At 33.2% G+C, this 21007-nt stretch overlaps 2 protein-coding genes across 3 annotated transcripts in view; both read left to right on the top strand.

Annotated features, from left to right (window-relative positions):
• The window catches only part of LOC117113035 (clustered mitochondria protein homolog), a 43161-nt gene extending 34060 nt beyond the window's left edge, over positions 1-9101 (top strand). The window contains exons 19-30 of the mRNA XM_033256258.1: positions 434-506; positions 1088-1249; positions 1594-1660; positions 2034-2124; positions 2608-2849; positions 3268-3407; positions 4221-4301; positions 4548-4673; positions 4959-5174; positions 5812-5895; positions 6231-6355; positions 6533-9101. Coding sequence (XP_033112149.1) covers positions 434-506; positions 1088-1249; positions 1594-1660; positions 2034-2124; positions 2608-2849; positions 3268-3407; positions 4221-4301; positions 4548-4673; positions 4959-5174; positions 5812-5895; positions 6231-6355; positions 6533-6809 — 1684 coding nt within the window. The 3' untranslated portion in view covers positions 6810-9101. The remainder of the gene's footprint in view (positions 1-433; positions 507-1087; positions 1250-1593; positions 1661-2033; positions 2125-2607; positions 2850-3267; positions 3408-4220; positions 4302-4547; positions 4674-4958; positions 5175-5811; positions 5896-6230; positions 6356-6532) is intronic.
• Positions 9102-11308: 2207 nt separating this feature from the next.
• The window catches only part of LOC117113030 (protein HIRA-like), a 19527-nt gene continuing 9828 nt past the window's right edge, over positions 11309-21007 (top strand). For both annotated transcript variants that reach the window (XM_033256251.1, XM_033256250.1), the window contains exons 1-14: positions 11309-11462; positions 11979-12041; positions 12405-12515; positions 12773-12863; positions 13256-13344; positions 13599-13777; positions 14761-14838; positions 15460-15627; positions 15963-16070; positions 16344-16414; positions 16968-17073; positions 17302-17490; positions 20084-20172; positions 20453-20633. In XM_033256251.1, the coding sequence (XP_033112142.1) occupies positions 11426-11462; positions 11979-12041; positions 12405-12515; positions 12773-12863; positions 13256-13344; positions 13599-13777; positions 14761-14838; positions 15460-15627; positions 15963-16070; positions 16344-16414; positions 16968-17073; positions 17302-17490; positions 20084-20172; positions 20453-20633 (1560 nt within the window). In that variant the 5' untranslated portion in view covers positions 11309-11425. The remainder of the gene's footprint in view (positions 11463-11978; positions 12042-12404; positions 12516-12772; positions 12864-13255; positions 13345-13598; positions 13778-14760; positions 14839-15459; positions 15628-15962; positions 16071-16343; positions 16415-16967; positions 17074-17301; positions 17491-20083; positions 20173-20452; positions 20634-21007) is intronic.

The following is a 21007-nucleotide window of genomic DNA, read 5'->3' as shown; positions in this document are numbered from 1 at the left end:
TTTTATATACAAAAATCATCAAAGAAAGGTAAATACAGTGTTCGAATAAAGGACATAATAACACATCGTGTAGCATAGCTCTCAACAAATGTAGTCCTGTAAATAAATGAATAAAGAAATTGTGTAATAAAATTCCTCTGGCGGGACTCGAACCTGCGACCTCTCGCTGTCAAGGCGAGCGTCATAACCATTAGACCACGGAGGCTTCATGGTTAAACAGATTCAAATACCACCAGATACACTCCATCACACAATAAGTACGGCTAGAAACAATTGTTGTTAAAATTGTTCAACCTCATCCAAACTGAATCAATATGACATTTACTTTGGAATGTAAGGATAATTAACTACAGAGTGAATAAATAAATATAAACAATGAATCAGCACCCATTCTATTGTTATTGATATCTACTTTGATTTCTTTTCTTTTCAGAGGTATCAATATGAGGTATCTGGGGAGTATAGCAGACATAGTCAAGAATGCAGCATTGTTAACCTATCTTTATGTAAGTAAACATTGACAGCCCAAATCATTGCTGCCTCAACTTGCTTCCCCAGTGTTTATTACAGTAATTAATATTATTAAAATTATTGTATTGCTGGGATTGTTTATAATAAGTGTATTGGATTTATATAACAGGTTATACTAAAGTCTCAAAGAACTTAAAGTGTGGACTAGCTTGTAAAATAACTTACTTTTTCTTTCTGAACTGTTTTTATATCAGTGTAATTTTTTTTTCTGTGCCTCATAATAAATTTATAACTTTATTCATCCTTTGAAATAAACAACTAAATTATTAAAATTGAAAGTTTAAGCATTCCATACAGGTACCATGGAATAACTTAACTATTTTATGCAATCCGTTAACACATCTATGTTTTAATTGAATTTAATTATTTAGCCTTTGTCCAGGCTATCAATTATTATGTGACAAAAATATGTGATATACCTAAATATGGCCATAATGACATCACATTATGACTATATATGGGCATACAACAGTTTATTGTTTTTTTTTTCAAATAAAATATGATAGTTTGACGTGACATATTTCTTTTAAATAAATTAAATGATGCTGGATTTCAGAAATTGTTGATTAGTGAGCTGATAACGCGAGCTGCTAAACATCTGTACAAGACCTATATGCAGGGTGTTGGTATGGTGAACCTGGCGGCCGCTAAGACTCAGTTTCTTAACTGCTATTTGAGTTCCTTCGCTAACCCCGTACCAGCTAAAACTGATGAAGAGGTATTCTACAGTTTTTTTCAGTTTCTTTCTTCAGTTCTAAATAAAATCACAGAATTTTAATAATTAATAATTAAAGGAAGAAAATTGATAATAATATTCTTTTAATGTAAGATATCATTCATACCAACAGGCTTTGAAAAAAACATTCTTGATGAATGGATTTTAATGTGCGACTTCTTAATGAAATCAAACAACACTAGAAACTCAACCAAAAAAAATAAAAATAACAGTTAAAAATATCTCCCATGTTTAAATATTGTTGGTCAGTATTATTTGAAACTGATAGCATTAATATTCACTACCAGATTGTCACCATATTTAAATTTCTTTTATTTGCATTACAGATGAATGGGCATGGAAAGAAAAAAAACAAGAAAAAGAAGAATCGAGCAATACCGACAATTGCCTATGGTCAGTTATCGCAATGTCTATTAACATCTTATTGTATAAACCTAATTGTGTATTTTAAAATTGTGAATATGGTTTAAAATTCATTGATATATTTGCAAAGTTCATTTAATATTACTCACTATATTTTAAAATATTTTTTATGATGAAAATTTATTATGTAATTTTGTAATTTGTAACTGACATTCCTAATGCAACTTCTTTTTTGAATGCACCGCATTAACCATGAGTGCTATGGAATATAAAAGTGTATATTCAATAAAGATTATTAGGTTATTTTTAACTAGTAGTTTGTTATAATATTTGTTTATTATTATATATATTATAAATTATAAACTAATATGCTAATAGAAACATGGTATGTTTTATTGTGTAGATAACAATGCCTGGACAAATTTAACCCCATCTGACCTATGGGCAAACATAAAGACAGAAATAAAGGAATATTTCCACTTTGAATTAGAAGGGTAAGTTATTTATATCTGTTTCGTTAACCCCTCTTAAGAGGTATTGTTCCTGGCCAGCGTCATGTTTAATTGGAGCCTGATCACTTGGCTTCTTGAATAACTTTCATTAGAGTTAACAAGCTAAGGACTATGTTGGTATCTGTATGTATCTGTTATACTACATGTTGTAATTCAGTTGGATAATGCTGCACTGTGGCTGTCATGGGTTTCCAGGGCCCAGCTCAATTTTCCGATTTTCAATTTGAATGAGGACAAATACAAAATTATTATAATATTATATATCATATTAATAGCATATTTGAATGTTGATCTGTAGAGCAGTAAGTAAGGAGTATCAACTTATTACAGTTTATAGTTGAAAATAGAATAAATGAAATTCTATTAAAGTGGGTAATTTCAACCATATTAAAATGCCCATACCCAGCTCATTTACAACTTTTCAGTAGTGGATCATCCTTCCTTGATTGTTTTTTCTATGCGTAGGTGTGAGGATAGAGATGCTATGTTGCAAAACCACCAAATACAGAAGGTGACCCTCCTTCGTGAGTTCAGTCGTCGCATGGGGCTGCAGCTGCTCATTAGGGAATACGTGTTTGATGGCAAACAGAAAGCAACGTTTACCGAAGATGATATATTGAATGTCTTCCCACTGCCAAAGCATATAAACCCAGTAGCAAGCGATGCTTACAACTTCTACCAGAGTGGGCAGGCCAGGATTCAACAAGGTACAATGTAATGATGTGTATCATAAAAATAAATAACAATTGTAATCATGATGGTAATTATAATAATGATGATGAGAAAAATAGGAGTGACAATGATAATGATAAGGATAATTATAATAATGATAAATATGAAAATGGATTGGAAATGGAGGATTATGATGATATTTATGATAGTAATTGATAATGGTGTAAATTAAATAGTGATGATGATTATGAAGGCGACAACAATTATTTTAGTAATAATAATTAATGATTATGGTAATAATTTGGAAATGATGATGATGATTACATTAAATACTGGTGAGGACAATGATGATGATGATAACATAGTTGACCATATTGGAGAGTATTATGTTTTCCCAAATCAAAGTGTGATGTATTATTTGGTTTTTTTTCCCCCTTTTTTTTTTTTGTAAAGGTCTTTACCATGATGCAACTGAGTTAATCCAAGAGTCGTTGAATTTGTTCACTAACGTGTATGGACCGATGCACAGTGAGATTGGAACATGCATGCGAACACTAGCGAAGCTCCACTACATAAATGCTGAAATCCCAGAGGTAACACTTTGAAACATACTGTTTCAATTTGCAAACACAACACGTGACATAATCAAGAACACAGATTTCTTGTTTGTAATGTCTATGCTCTTATGTATGTTAACTTGTCTTTAATTAGAGCAATCCTTGGTTAGTGACAAGGGCGTACCCTTGCGGTTTGGGTGCTCCAAACATCTTTACGCTAGTGTTTACAGCGCATAGACTTTTTGTATTTTGCACTATGCCATTTTAAAACCATTAAATATGAAATTTCCTGATGCAATTTGTATTTGATATTTCATACTTGTTATTATTAATTTTATGTTGTAATACAAACAATTTCAGTAATTTTATTATACATAAATAAATAAAAATAAATAACAAAGCCAAGCATTTTAAGTGGTTAAAGAACATTCATAAACAATAGACATGCTACTTTAAAACACATACACATGAAATGATTGCAGATTTTAACCAATCACATTGCATCATTTGCAAGCCTATTAAGGGTCATGGGTTAATTTTAAGATCATTTACTTCATTAAACCCATGGACATAACATAGTTTCTGTAATTGCAGAATAAACTTCCTAATGTAGAAATAAGTCTTATAATTAAGATACAATAGCTTTTTTGTCTCATATGACATTGGGAATTCTTCTATGACCGTATAAAACACATAGTGTAATACACAGTATGTTATAATAGCACTTAAAATTCATGGTGTAACATTTTGAAATTAGGGCAAAAGCAAGATGTCAATGCAATTATTTTGTAGTTTGAACAATATGTATAGTACGATATTTGGGCATTTTTTTTTTCCTATTTACCTCAGGCTTTGGACATGCAAGAGAAAGCAGTAATGATAAGTGAACGATGTAATGGTTTAGATCATCCAACGACAATGACAGAATATGTAAGTCAACAACAAAATATAAGAAATTAAGCATTGTTATATACATTTCTGTTTGAACATTCAAGTTTTTATTCTTGGGAATATTCTCTGTACTATATAGAGTCAATATGTACAAATAAAATATAGTACTGTAAATTAAGCTTATCACCATTGATATGTGTTATGGAAAGACCTTGTCATGTTAGTTTAAAGGACAAACTAGTAATAAAATGACCATCATAATATACTATATTTTCAATTTCTCAGATGCATCTGGCCTTGTACTGCTTTGCAAGTAACCAAGTGACAAACGCCCTCAAGTTGATGTATCGTGCACGGTATCTAGCTATGCTTGTGTTTGGAGAGGACCATCCAGAATTTTCTCAAATTGATGTAAGCCATTTCAGATTATTTTCAATAATTTCACTAAAAAAATATTATATTCTATCTGCCAACATGAATGGACATGTACCAATTTTCTCTTTGCAAAACTATTTTGCATTTCCTTTTCACCAAGAAAATCAACATGCAAAAATAGGCAATTAGTTGAAACACTATAAAGATTCCCTTAAAATATATACATGTGAGATATGAATTATTACAATATATAAAATATACATTCTTTGAATTGTGTATATGATTGTTAAATATTATATATATTTGAATTTGTGATTTCAGAGTAACATTGGTTTGGTGTTGCATGCTGTAGGTGAATACGATCTTTCGATCAAGTTTCTCCAGTCGGCATTGTGTAACAGTATTCTGTTTCATGGTGCCAGTAGTCTTAAAGCAGCGCTCGGCTACCACTTGCTAGCCCGTGTACAGTCGTGCAAGGGCAACTTTCGAGGGGCTCTGAAAAATGAGAAAGGAGCATATCAAATCTACAAACAACATGTAAGAATACTGTTTTTCCTTATTATTAATGTGTCTACTGATTTTTTTTTTGGCAATTAACATCACCTTTTGATTTGTTTTGTTTTGTTTTGTTTTGTTTTTTTTGCTTATTTGCTTATTTATGATATGCTGCTCATCAACATAAACATTTGGATGGTTGAAAACTAAAGGAAGGATACATAAACAACTAACTAATGCATTCCCTACATAAAGTGCATACCTCTGCCCAGTGTCTGAATACCAAACAATGCGTAGGCCCTGTATGATGTGCAATTTCATTATTTTCAGCCCTTTGCCTGAATACCGAGCAATAATTATGATGTGCGTGATTCCATTATTCTCTTTTATGCTCGGGGGTAAAAAAAAAAAACGAATTTTCTTGACCTTGTTCTTCCCAAAAGTTAATAATCTCTTAGTTTATTATGTATCATTCCACTACATTTTAGGATGAACATACATTACTTTTTGTATAATTTTGCTAACAGACAGACATGGGTGAATACATAACCTCATTGGCAGAGGTAATTACCATACATTTTAACACAATGTGTCATCATTGGCCGGACTATACATTCACTGTAATTTTAGCCCCAGTCCGTTCTTTTTTTTTTAATTTAATGGGTTTTTTTTTTTGTAGTATGGTGAAACTCATGAGAAGACAAAAGAAAGTTCTGAATGCCTGCGATACCTCACTCACCAAGCTGTTACCCTGCAAAAAACTGTAAGTAATGTACATTAGTTTAAAGTAAAATACTTTAATGTTAAGTAAAATACTTTAATGTTAAGTAAAATACTTCAGTGTTAAATAAAATATTTTAATGTTAAGTAAAATACTTTAATGTTTTACAGTCATACATTGAGTAGTATTGGAATTGGCCATATTTATTGTGGCTTCATCAAATGCAATTCTAATGGTTGTGCATTCTGCCATACAGCCTGTGAATCCATAATTCTAAATGCACAGAATAATGAATCAAGTGGCTGAAAAAATCTGAGCATGTTTAAGTTTCTTGATAATTACAATCTTAAGTGGTTTTATATTTTTCTCTCTTATAGATGAACGAAATTAAGAAGGCTGGTCCGAGAGCTGCCATGCAGCCATTCAATATAACACCGCCCTCTTTTGCTAGTGTGCTTGAGACGATCGACATGATAAATGGAATCTTTCGTATACCCTTTACGTAAGTGATAGGAATATATTTCATTAAAAATTCTTTAGAAACTGCTGGCATCATATTTTTTAATTATTTTCTGTTCATTGTTTGAAATTGGAAATCTTGAGTCAATATGGAATGCTATTATGGTAGTATAGTTTCCATTACATTAATATTTTTTTTTCTTTGCTTGCATATGTTTAGTGTCAGAGCAGTACCAAAAGGAGCCACCGCCAAGAACAACCAAACTGAGAACCAAAAGGAGAAGCAAACTGAAAATGTTGAAAAAGTAAAAGAAAAAACAGAAGTAAAAGAAACAAGTGAAGTCAAAGAAGGTGAAGATAACGCAACTGTAGAGGACAACGTAAAGGAAGATGGCAGCTTGGACAAAGAAGATGAGGAGCCTAGTAGTCCTGCTAGCTCAGGTAGTCCTGCTAGCCCCATTAGTGATATAGTGAGTGATGATAGTGCCACGAGGTAACAGATTTCACTATAACAAGCAACAGGGCCTAGTAAACAACACAGCCTACTGTGTTAATGGGTAAGAGTGCAGAAACATTACAAATTTACTGAGTATGTGTCTGGAGCCTACCTCAAAAAGAAAATAATGTTAAAAGTGTTAAATTCACCTTTGTTAGCACAAAGTAAAAAATAGTGAAAATAAAAATAATTATAAAAAATGACATTGGTGCTGCCTCTATATGGTTATAAGGCTGGTTGTTGTCCTGTATCTGTTTAGATTTATGTAACCAAGGAAAAAATATTGGTGACATACACTAATACACCAGCCATCTTCCTCTATATATGTGTGTGTGTGTGTGTACATATATATATATATGTGTATGCACAGAGACGTCTTCCTTCAACCTGATAGCAATAGGGATAGCTGGCACTAAGTCTGCCTAGCTCATTTGTCTGTAGTTGGGCCTAGCATTATCGTAGCTTAGGTCTGGATTATAGTTATTTTGTAATTTCCTCAAACTTTCCTAATTTCCAATGCAATAAATAATAATTATAGAGCCAGTTAATACCATCATATCATATAGTATATTGTTGATTTTATTTTGTGAACAGAGTTTGTATTTATGTGGCTGTGATTATGATACATTGATTTTATTTTACTTGCCATCTCTCGTGAACAAAGATGAAGAGAGGTGAGTGATGAATAAAATTTAAAATTAAAATGGTTTATAGCTTGGATTGTTTAATTTTTTAATGGGTTTTGGTTAAGCTTTTGAAACAATGTCTTTATGCCTTGAATTTCTGTATGACATTGATCCAAAAATGTTCACCAAATTGTCATTTAAATGTTGCATTGTCATAAAGTGAATCAAATTAATTGTGTAAAATATTCGGCATAAAAAAGGATTGTATGAAAATTGAGTGTTTTGAATGAACTGCTGTGTTTGTTAATAATGCATTACTGACTCATGTTGACTGTTGGTTTGTCGCTTAAATGGGTCACTGTTATAGTTTCGCTAAAAACATTGTTTTTGTTACAAAATCACTGTGACGTTATATGACATCCAAGATGTTTTCATTGAGTCTTGTACCCTAATTTACAAATCAGCAAAATTAATTTTGAAACCTGTTATTTTAAATAATATTGTATTTTATTTTTCGTTGAAAGAGTTAAAATATAGTACTGTACATCTATTAGAGAGGTATACTTAATTACTGTACCTGATTCTCCATGTCAATGAGACTTAAGGAATATAATTCATAATTCACTGCCAATCCAGTTATTGCCATAATTTCTTGACTACCGGTATTACAAGTTAAGATACACTCACATTGAGTTGGGTATTGGTAGACGATTATATTATCAACAAATCAAATTTATGATTATTATTTTGGAAAATTGATTTCCATGTATTTAGCAATATATTATTGCAGTTAAGTGGATTTCATTGGAATTCTAGATGAGTATTGTAAACCTTAATTGTGTGAAACGACATTGAAGGGGTTGATTTTTTTGTAATAGACATTTCAGTCAAATCAAAGTCTATATGGTGTTTGGCTTGAAAATCAAGTTTGAATTATAAATTAAATAAAATAATTTGTTACTGTGTTGTAACAGTAATTTTATCATTAAAATTATCAACTCGAGTCTAAATCGTTGACCATAATAATAAATAATCTTAATTTTCATAGGACTGAGTTCAATAATATAATAATTGTTTTGCGATTTTGAGTTGCACGTCGGTGGTCACAAGCAACTCTGCGATTGTTGAGATTGTATTTGTTGTGATGTAACGCACCAACTTTTGTTGCACTTGTTATCAGTGTTAATTATGACTCGCAGATATTTTTCGTGACAAATCTGGATGGATGAATTTCATCTAGCTTTGTCATTGAACTAATGAGGGCGCTATTCCTAGTTTTGCATTTTGTAGCACCCTGTGCTTGAATTTCTGCAGTGCCAGTGTGTTACTTGTTAATCTCCGAAATTTGTGGAGTAATTCAATTATTGAAAGAGAAAAGTAAATCGGTGTTAGAAGCACTTGCTCCAGACTAGCAAATAAGGAGCATGTTGCAGAAGGTGAGATAATAATCAATTGATAATTGCTTGATTTATGAATGAAACGTTGCATACACTTTGCTGTTTAATGTATGAATGAGAATACTACGTGTTGTGATTAACCTCATATTCACCTCTATGATTGTCTCTTATTTTTCATAAGTGTTGAAAATTCGTGGTTGTATCATTGCATTGAATGGTGCTCACTGATACACTCTATAAAATTGGAATAAAATCCAGAATACATGAAAATCCTGTTTTCCTTTGGATTTCTTTATTTTTATAGTTACATCATTAAAAAAATTAATTAACAAAATATTTTCTGGGCGTGAGGTCCACAGTCAATGCCCCGGTGGGTTCGGCAAAATTCCCAAAGCAGATATGCTTGAAAATGTCTGTGTGGTGGGTCTGGGTTGGAGGACTTACTTGGGAAATTTAAAGAGGGGGTTTTACCAAAATATTACTGATAGAACACAAATCCATTAAAAACATTTAAAATACTGTACAAAAGAATTATGAATACAAATATATATTAACGGCAACAAATTGATTTTTCCCGGCATAGAGCTATTATAAATTCTATTTTTAACTCTATGTTTGTTTTTTTTTTTCAATCAGGGCCAGGAATACGAGTAATTTAACGTAATTTATGTGTATGTAGGTTTTGGTCGTTTTGTGGGAGATTGGCAACCAATATCCAAGGGGCGGGGTTTAGGCCCTATGTATTATTTTGTATATTTGGTTGTATCCATATACATAAAAAAAGCAAATTCTTTGAGGATGCAAAAGAATGTATTTTTATTTAACTGTTAGCTCATGATAGGCATTACAATAATAAGAAAAGAAAACACATGATAGACCTGTATTAGCTAACAGTAACAATAAAAAAATTATTGACTGTTGCAAGTGTTGCAAGATGTTCAACTCTGCGACATCCTATGAGCATACAATTCACTTGACGTTAGGTATCATAACCTCATTTTTAGACTTTACGTGTAGTGGTGGCCAGAGGGGACGGGGTATTAATAGGTAATATACGTTTAGCCACCATATTGTTTGTGTTAACTTTTCATCACAACAATAACAATAATAATAATAATAATAATAATTATTATTATTATTATTCAATGAGACTAATTAAAAATAATTTGCGTTCTGTTATGACAAATGCTCATTTAGATAACCTCATGATGGTTGGAATACATCGTGATAGGTGAACCAACCTCGACCATGACAGGCCATGGTTGACAGATTTCATGCAAAATTTCCAAAATATAGAATTTCACTTTCAAGAATGAGGATTTGAAAATAAATTAGATGGTTATACTGCATACTCTTTGTTTCTTGCTTTATTCAAAATGTTTTGGTTTTGGGAGCTGATTTCAACATTTAGATAGCATAGCCTACATGAATTCATGGAATAGTAACTAGATGCCTATCAAATAAGTAATAAAAATTCGCCATAATTCATCAAATACCCGTCGCCCCCCTGGACCCCCTAGGCGGCTCCCCAGGCCCCAGCCAAGTGAGACTCAATTCGCTACACTAGGCCCCCCCCCCTTCCGTCGGGGCCTTTAGCCCCTCCGTCGGACAGGTCCTGGCGCCACCACTGTTTACGTGAAGAGATAGGTGCACATTTTTAGGATACTTTCACGCAGGTTCAACGTCAACGTTAATGAAATGAAAACTGGCCCATTTTTCAGCGGCTTAGTTCGTTTGTTTTGTGATGTAAATGAGTTAGACAGAATGACAAAATAAAATAAACAAATAAAACGGTTGTAATTTATTCCTATATATAAATGTTTAAAGAAATTGTGTAACAAAGTGCCTTTGGTGGGACTTGAACCTTCGACCTCTCGCTGTCAAGGCGAATATATATATATATATATATATATATATATATATATATATATATATATATATATATATATATAAAATAAGAGAAGTTTTTGTCATCGTATATACGATAAATCGTTATCGAATCGTTCAAGTGTAAAAACTTCTCTTATTTCTTTTATTTTCTACATATTAACAATTGCTTAGCTTTTTTTTTTTATCGTTATCGTTATCGTTGAAGTATAAACAGGCCCTTAATCAGCGTTAAAGTTATCCACGTGACCAAAAAAACATGGCCGATTGGTGAGTTTATAAACAACATTTTCGTTAATATAACTTAGATTAAATTTCATAAAATAAAAATTATAATATTTACCCACATGGAATCCAAAAATAATTGTAGGCTAACAGAATTCAAAAACTGAATGAAATATTGTTTAAAGAAAAACCTTTACTACCACAAGTTGAAGCAATCTTGATTACGCAATTTAACGCATTAACTATACAGCCATTTTGTTTTGTCGAGTATTTACAAGTTTACCGCTGCCATCATAGAGTTGGGCGTGGTTTAACGAAGAATGATCAATCGAATACGGCCACTAGCATGCGATGATACTCCTCCCTCTATAGTTCCAAACTGAGTGCTCTCGAAAAAACGAAAACAATGGCCGCGGCGGCAAGGTGTGCAAAAGTCAAATTTACTCTAAAGTGATGCGGCATACTGTGATTCAAACATCAAGATGAGATTATTAAAACCAACGTGGGTTAATCATGATGGTAAAGAACGTTTATTTATTTGCTTAGAGTATTGCTTTTCGTCTTTAGATACCTAGCCTAGGCCTAGGCAGCTAGGGCTAGCCTAGCTAGCTAGGCCCCTAGCCTAGCTAGGCTAGTTAGGCCTAGGCAAAAATACCAAAGCTTATTCATACTAGGCCTAGCTAGGGAATTTTTCAGTAAGGCCAACCAAAAGGAAAGGATATTACGGGCAATTTCCCTCCTCTACTGATTGGCAGAAATTTTCCCATCCCTCCCTGCACCAATCTTGACCTGGCCGTCCTGGGTAAGGATTGGTCGAAGAAACATTACCTGGTAAATTTGTTTATTATATAATAGAAAAATGTGGATTCTAGTTACTAAAAACAATGTTCAGACCAGGGATACAAATAATAATCAATAGATTAGTAGAAGTACAAAATTGTATCATCATATTGCAATATAAAGCTAAGTCAAAATCTAGTAGTAGTAGTCCTACAATTAGTCAAAAATGTTTTACTGTAATTTTTTTCCCCACAGGGAAGCCAATATTTGCAATTGACATTCATCCAGATGGATCTCGCTTTGCAACTGGAGGGCAAGGTAAAATATATATTTTCTATCGAAATGTAATATTTTTTTAATTGTTTGTACACACCTATACTGTAGGCCCTTGTATTGTAGGTACCACGTCTCTAACTACAACTATTGTTGCATGAACCATTTTGCAACCATACCACGTCCTCCATTGTTTTTGAAGGATTGCTGTGTAAAAACTATACCTAATCAAAATGCTTTTAGCTACAAATGTTCCATATCTTTTATATTAATGTTTCTAAAGGTTTATACAAGATCATATACTGTGACATCTTTATTTGATATTGAAATCTAACCTTCTGCCCATCTAACATCAAATAAGATAAATAGATTATTATTGGTAATTTATTTTGTTGGTTATCTTTACAGGAGATGACTCGGGCCGTGTCGTCATCTGGAACATGGCACCCGTTGCCAAAGAGGACGATGAGAAAAATGAAAATGTTCCCAGAATGCTCTGTGAGATGGATAACCACTTAGGTACCCGCCTAAAAATAAGACACAATTATAGCACATATATAGGCTTGAGTATCGTAATGTAAATATAGCTGTGTCTAAATTATTACATTTTCTTTGACAAAAAACTGTTTTATGCCCATCAGTAGTCATTATGTGCCTATATGGTCCTTGTGATGTCATCATTACTAAATTTAGTACCGCTTTTTTTACTCTGCATTATGCATGCAGGGCTTTTCCTATCTCACATCTAATATGAATCTTGCATTTTTTATTGACAGCTTGTGTGAATTGTGTACGTTGGTCGAACAACGGTTTGTACCTTGCATCAGCTGGAGATGACAGACTTGTTATGATCTGGCAGTTAATGAGGTGAGCAAAAAACATTTACTCTATTTCGAAATATAATTGTGTACTAACACAATAATACTAACATAAATACTACTAATCTTTGATACAATGCCAGTGTATTAAATAAACCCAATTCTCACATGCAAGCAAACAACAACTTGTAACAACGATCGCTGCATGTGAAAGTGTTTTCATCTGCCAATCTCAATAAATTTAGGCTCATAATTTTACTGAGCTTTACGATATTTTCATTAAATTATTTTGATTTTCTTCTACATTTTACCACAATCTTTTACAATAAAGAATATAAAAAATACATTTCTATAGAATTATTATTATTATTATTATTATTATTATTGTTATTATTATTATTATTGTTTTTAATGCCAATTATACTGTGCACTTCTTTGCAGCTATGGAGGTATGTCAACGCCATTTGGTAAATCTAAAGCCAACATAGAGCGGTGGCGGTGCACCAGTACCTTGAGACAACATGCAGGAGGTAGCTATACCGGTTTAATCCAGATCATTCTGATATTAACTAGTTTTGTCTGGTAATAACCAATCAACATCATAATATCAAGAGAGTGCATAGAAAAATGTTTTCCTCTTTCAAGGTTAAAGTATTTTTAACTTACTGACAATTGTGTTGTAAAAATTATGTGTTATTTAATAAACAACATATCTCTTTATTATTTATTGATTTAAAAAGTCTTTCAAAAAGGAATTTTTTGGTATTGTTTGTTTGGTTGATAGACATATTGGACATCGCATGGTCCCCTCACGATGCTTGGTTAGCATCTTGCAGCGTTGATAACACTGTGGTAATTTGGAATGCTGTCAAGTTTCCTGAGGTGCTCACAATCCTTACTGGTCACTCTGGGATGGTCAAGGGGGTCACTTGGGACCCTATTGGCAAATACCTTGCTTCACAGGTGAGATAGGCTAGGTTGGATTGATTATGCAATAAAGTTAATTCTCTAGATACCGTCTTCGACTGTAGTCGAAATTGACGTCAAACCGAGAATTTCCATTTTCGAACTCAGTCGAAATTTGGTGACTAAAAAATAGGTGGTTTTCAAATCGCTCTTCTGTTTTTATTTTAGCTCCAATACGTCAGAAATTTTGAACACGCATGCGTGAAGCTTTTTTCTTTCGAAATCTGTGAAGAACTCACATGCGCTTACATAAAAATTTTTAGAAATATCAATTTGAAATCGTTATTCATTTCAAAAATTTTCCGAATGGCCGCACAAGATGTGTACACAGCGATTTATTTTTTTTTCCGGTTTTTGCTGACGATTTATATGTAGCATTTTTCTGTCATTTCTATTATATTATATACAGTATATTATATTATATTATATTATATTATGAAAAAAAAATCCTAAAAATATAAATTATACATTAAATGAAAGCTTATTCTATAAGCTTTCTTTGTTTTTGGAAACATTTTTCTGTATAATTTACATAAAGTTCCCAGAAATCCACCAGAAGGACATATACTCAAAAAAACGCAAAAAACCTTGTTACACTGCAAAAGAATCCGGTATTCAAGAGTTTGCACTACAAAAGAATCCGGTATCCAGAGGGTTAAGAAAACAAGGATGATGAGTGGAGGCTGAAGGAGACAGTGAGATTGAATGCAGGTGTGGTTAGGAAGATGGTGCTGACTGTTGGTGGTGGTGATGATGGTGATGTTGAATGATGGTCATTCTTGATGATGATAATAAGGGGTTTTCGATTACATGACAATGGTGGGATCTAGGATGTTGATTATATTTTATTGGTTATGATATTTAGATGGTTAAAATGTTTTCGGTAATTTACGTTTTTACATGTTGAGGGTTCACCCTCATTAAATATGGTTTTGAATAAATATATACAGTAAGTAAATGTCTATTTTTGCATTCTGCAGTCGGATGACAAGAGTATTCGTGTTTGGAGGACAATGGATTGGAAGGAGGAGAATAAGATCTCAAAACCTTTTGAAGAGGTTAGTTTGTGTTTCTGTTTATCATTGAGTTCCACAGAATTATTGAAAATAGACTTTCAGTTATGATTGATTGCGTTAGATTCTTTTTTTTGAAATAGCATTTAGTGGCCTAAAATTTCAAATTTTAGATGAAAAAAATATTTTCAATTTTGAATACAAGAATCTCCTAATAGCCTGTTCAGTTCTATCTATTTGGCCAGTTGAGTGATCGAATGGTAAGGCAGGGGCTCTGCTAACTACAGCTCCGCTCCTCGCCCAGGGATCAGTTGGTAGAACCAAGTTTTCTCGGATAAGAACTTAAGAAACAGGACGTCTAGTATATACATCTGGCTTGTGTGCACTGTAGGGAAGAGTAGGGGGTTACCCCGATGCTATGGTTCATTTCAGCCCCTGTCGTTGATGAGTGATCTAAACGCCTTACTTCAGCTGCTAAAGTAGTCACAGACCAAGCCCAATGTAGCACAATAACGCTGCAAGTTATAGGTTATTCTCCTACCTTTACCATTATTCTATCTACGTACATTAACTATTTTAGCAATTATGTTTTTTAATATAATGACATTTAACTATTTTTAGTAGAATTTCTGTAATGTTTCATCATTTGAAATTGCTTCTGTACAGTGTGGTGGAACCACCCATGTGCTGCGGTGCTCCTGGTCGCCTGATGGTCATTACATAGTGTCAGCTCATGCCATGAACAACCGTGGGCCAACTGCTCAGATCATTGAAAGAGATGGCTGGAAATTCAAAATGGACTTTGTCGGACATCGGAAAGCTGTCACATGTGTGGTAGGCACACATTAGAACATTAGAAGCTGTTTTTAAAAATAGGCAAAACAAATGATTAGCATGAGTGAGAGTTGGATGCAGTGGTTGCATTTTGGATGTAGTCTTGAAGTTGAGGGTACACAGCTTTAACTTTAACCCATATTTATAATCATTAGTTCAAAGGTCAGCTGTAAACTGCTAGTCATACTTAATGATAATAGACAATAATATTAATAGACAGTATAAACATTAAATATGAAATTCTTGTCCTAATTTTATGTACATTATATTAATTACTACTATTTCTACTTTGAAAAATAATAATTTACATATAACACCTTCTCTTCTTTCCTCAGCGATTTAACTCAAACATTTTCTCAAAGATAATAAAGAAGGGGTCATCGAAGGCACAACAGTTTTCTTGTTGTGCCATTGGAAGTAGAGACAGAGCTGTCTCAGTGTGGGTAAGTCAAGTAGCTAGATTAACCAGTGGCAATCCTTTCAGATCCATGTTCCGCTGTTCAGTTCTGTCATTGCTCCCTTTGAGTCCTTTAAGCTGTAATATGCCCTCTGTGCATGTTGTAAAAGAGCATTACATTCTTCAGAAAAGAGTAGGGCATTTCTCCCAATATCATCTATGTACAATTGTTTATTCCATTTTTTATTATGTAAGGGTATTTTGATGAATCAAATGATTTGATTGTGTAAATGCTCTTGATTTTTTTTGTACACTTTAGCTTACAGCATTGAAACGACCACTTGTAGTGATACATGACCTCTTCAAGAACTCTGTAATGGATTTAGCATGGTAAGTTGTTACATCAGGACAATTCCATTTGCTTGTGCCATCACAGGGACTAGAGCATGTCTCCCTCTCTCCTTTTCATCCAACAGTAAATGTTGCTAAACAGGATCAAATAAACAATGTGAAGAAGCTTTATATACTGAGCCTCAGTATGAGGTTTATGGAGTAGAGTTGTATTGGAGAGAAAAAAATCTGGCGCTTGTAGGATTTTAACCCAGTACCCTATATTAGAAGACTCAAACTTTAACATTCCCAAAGTGATATTTAAATTTGTTATTGATATCAAAAATATAAATGTAAATCACTCATTTGATTGCAGCAAGATCTGAATTAAGAGGAAAGTTATTAGTAACATATTGAATAAAAAAATTGAAAATGAAAATTGAATTACATAATACTAAATTGATAAAAATACATTACTGAAATAGTGTCATCTTAACTGAGGATAACATTTTTATCTGTTTTCTTTGGACTGTGTATTAATTTTAAGAATGTCTATATTTGTAGTTATATTTTAACTATTATGTTATGTTTTTGTTGGGGGTTTTTGGTACAGGAGCAAATCGGGAACTCAACTTCTAGCTTGTTCTTGGGATGGTACTGTGGCATTCTTTGATTTTGATCAGGATGAAATAGGTCATCAGCTCAATCAAGAAGAAAAGGTGAAAAAAAAATATCCTAAATTCAAGAGTTGCTGAGTCAGGGAAAACCTGAAATTTTGAATCTCCTCTTTCTCTAGGCATGGAAAGAACATGCTTTCTCCCATAACTTTGTATATTATTTCTCTTATATATTTTGTATTGAAAGATCTAATTTCTTCCCTTCTTCAATGTAAATTTATTTATTGTATTTCTCTTTTATTATTTTATTTCATTTTTATTCTATTACAGAATAAACTTTATGAGAAAATATATGGGAAGAATTTGGGTGTGGCAAACACGGTGATAGAGAACCCAGATATGTTGAACTTATTGAAGATGCAGAAGGAACAACAAGAGAAATTGGCGGCCAAGGTGCAGGCCTCGCCATTGAGCACACCTAAAAAAGTTATAGCGCCTATTATGGACAAACCACCAACGGTACGTACAGTATATCAAATAGGTGATAAGTAATTATTGTAATAATTTGACAATAATCTTCATAATTTAATCAACTTCTTCTCAATGGTCTATTTTAATGAAATTGCTGTTGTAGAAGTCACTGATTGATATTGAAGGGTTAATCCATCATGACTAGTATCTGTTAGCCATTTCACCGATAGCGTATCTAGAAGCCTCGAAATTGGAATGCTGATGGAGGGCGCAAAGGTGAAATGGGAGGGGCTAGGTGATCGGCTGAGGGGCGCTAATTCGCAAAAGATGGTGATTTTTAACTAATTGATTTTGGGGGGGGGGCGACTGGTGGCGCAAGTAATTTTTGGAGGGGCGTGCGCATCTCCCTAGATACGCCACTGCCTTTCACACCTTAGATAATCTGTCATACAGATTTCCACCAATCAGCAGTGAGCTCCACCTCCCAATCATATAAGTATTTCTCTGAACGTTCTGCATCATTATTTATCTGATAGGGAATGAAGCAACTCAAACAAGAACTTTGAGATGTCTTCTCAACAAGAATACCAGATCTTTTCAGAACTACTTACATGTTGTCACAACCATTTATCAAATATAAAGTATCTGTCATCATGTCAATAATCTTTATTCATGACAAATCTCCAAAGGAAATTCTAATGGAATTATAGTCACTATGGTCTGTGCAGACAGGTAAAATTGTGTGATAATTTCATCTACTGTAGGTCCTTGAAAAAGCAGCGGATAGGATTGTAAATGGTGTGGTGATGCTGTCATTCTAAGCTCTTCTTTAGTTTCAAAGATATCCACTGGGGTTTTTAGATTTCCCTTTTCTGTTGTTTATTTTTTCAAGCTCCTTCAGCACTTATTTATTGTTATATAGTTGACCATTAGACCAAAGATCTCCATGGTTCCGCAACCTGCATTGACTACCACCAGTTTAGCTGACTTCTAAGCTGTTCTTTTCGGTTTTCTGATTATCTCAGTAATATATTTTAGTTTGTTCTAATAAATGTTAATGAATGCTTTTTGAAATTGTTGTTAATTTACAAACCATTTTGTTTCCTTGCCTTGTCCCCTTCATGCTACCTACAGTACCTGTAGGTTGTTTTGATGTTACAGTATTTTATCCTTTTGAAGTAAAGTGGCTGAAATAATAAATTAATTGACTGTGCTCACCCTCAGAGATAGTTACTTTTTTTGATTTATTTAAATGATTCACCAAAATCATCTATTTAAACATTTTTTGTATATTTCCTGGAAATATGTTAGATATTGAAAAGGTCAATTTAACAAATTGAATTGTGCAAGGCCAATAATTTATCAATTGAAATTCTAATAAAACCAATTAGGCTTATATCAGTTTTTCTTGAAATTAATGATTTTGATTTCCGTGTGTAGATTATGTTCCTTTCCTTGGCCAGAAAGATCCTTTAATTTTAAAAGGAACATATTTATGATTGGAATAATATAGATGATAGGAGCTGGCACTCTGTCTTGGAGGAAACAGTGGTTAATGCTATAACTCTTTTATGCAATTTACTGGTAATTTGATTATTGATATTAGCTATAGGGCAGTACTTACTAATCAATTTGAAATCATTATTATGTACTCAAAAATGTGTAGATTTAGTTTATAGATAGATGTAGATATTAGCAAGGAGCCAACCTTGAGCAGTGTAATCTATTTCCTGGCTCTCGTTAGTGTGCCATGCCATATCAAATCATGTGTGATGTATGAAGCCAAATCTGTTGTATTTGGAGCTAGTCGGTTATCCTGTAATTTCCAACTTCATGTATTAGATGTGCATTCCTGCCAGCATTCTGGACAAGATCACCGATTTTCTACAACTCTTGTTTCCACAACAGTTCCATTTTGAGTGACTATTTTCCTCAAATTGGAAGTACAAGTTAGCCATAGTTGGATTAAAAGCGACAAGTATGTCAGTAGCATTGCACGTGGCATCTACAGTGCTACCTCAGCTTGTATTCTGTAGAGCACAAGGAACAATCATTGTATCTACAATACTTGTATTATGAGGATCCCTACGGAAACAAGCTTGCAAACTAATAAGGTTATCATCTTCTAAGGCTATCAATTCATCTTTCAAATCTGATTTTGTTTTGATTGCAAATATGTTGTATGATTCTATGGCAGATCCAGAAGGGGGCCCAGGAATAGACTTTTACAGATTAAGAGTCTATACCACCTCAGCCCATCGTGCTTGGTTCTGAGGTCTGAAATTTTATGGCTGGTACCCCCTAGATTTGAGGTATCTGTAAAGTTAGTGTAAATGAGTTGGGCCAGGGACCACACAGAACCCCAATGAGGGGTCCAAATGCCAAAGCCTCCGATTTCTGGATGTTAGAGTCTCAAAATCTGTAAAAATTACAGACAGGTCTTCATCCCCTGGCATCAGTGAGGTCACCATATGTCATCACACTGTAATTAACATTTGTCATCATCTTCCATCAACATTACATTAATTATTATTTAATTATCATCATCATTGTTAACTCATAAATGCAGATGAGCTAAAAATTTTGGTTTTCTACTACTACCATTGATTTTCATTTCGGTGTTTTTAACATTTTTCACCAGGATGTAAAGAGTAAGCAGATAGAAACGAGAACACCAGATGGAAGGCGTAGAATCACACCCCTGTACATTGCCCCTCAAGTTAATGTAGGGTAAGATGGAATAATTTTGTTTATTACATTCTCAACCAATAGTGAATGGCTCGCCATTTACAGAAAGGAAATGATTCTATTGAACTAAATCTCAATATGAGTCTTGGAGAGCGGAGTTTATGTATGCAAATTGTATGACCGTACGTAAATGATATTACTTTTTATGCAATGGCTATTGCTACACCACTCTTAAAACTCCTAATACTGTTTGAATGCTATTGTATAAATGGATTGGACCATAGTGGTGTAACAATATCCACTGTCTACTTCTTATCATTAGTGCACCCATGGTACCATTTACAAACGTGCCCCACCCAGCATTCTCACCAGCCAATCAAGTCACTCCTATCAAGAGTGCATTCAAGGAGCCTAGCAAGTTGAGTATTAAGACCGAGAAGCAGGAATCTGATTCCGATTCAGAGGATGCCAAGCCACTAAGTGCGCTACAGGCTAACATACAGGTAAGCTGCAGATGCCACCTCAATCAGAATGATCACGATGTTGATGATAAAATTGATGTGTGGTTGTGATATATTGTATAAAGTCCACACTGTGACAAATTTATAGTTATAAAATTTGATATTATTAATAGAGGTTGAGAAGAGAATGAAAATAATAATTATCACGGCGAAAGAAAAATAATGTCTTTTGTTATTAGATTAATTAGGGGTCATCCATTATTTTCATCATTTTCACGAGAGTACAAAACATAATCTTTTTGTATATATATAATGTACATATAATGTATATATTATAAATATATATAATATATACATATCATAAATATATATATATATATATATATTATATATATTATATATATATATATATATAT

Source organism: Anneissia japonica, unplaced genomic scaffold (assembly GCF_011630105.1).
Source record: "Anneissia japonica isolate Jap-2015-1 unplaced genomic scaffold, ASM1163010v1 scaffold288039_len1115542_cov189, whole genome shotgun sequence".
In the NCBI taxonomy this organism is placed as follows: domain Eukaryota; kingdom Metazoa; phylum Echinodermata; class Crinoidea; order Comatulida; family Comatulidae; genus Anneissia; species Anneissia japonica.
This window is presented reverse-complemented; position numbering and strand designations above follow the sequence as displayed.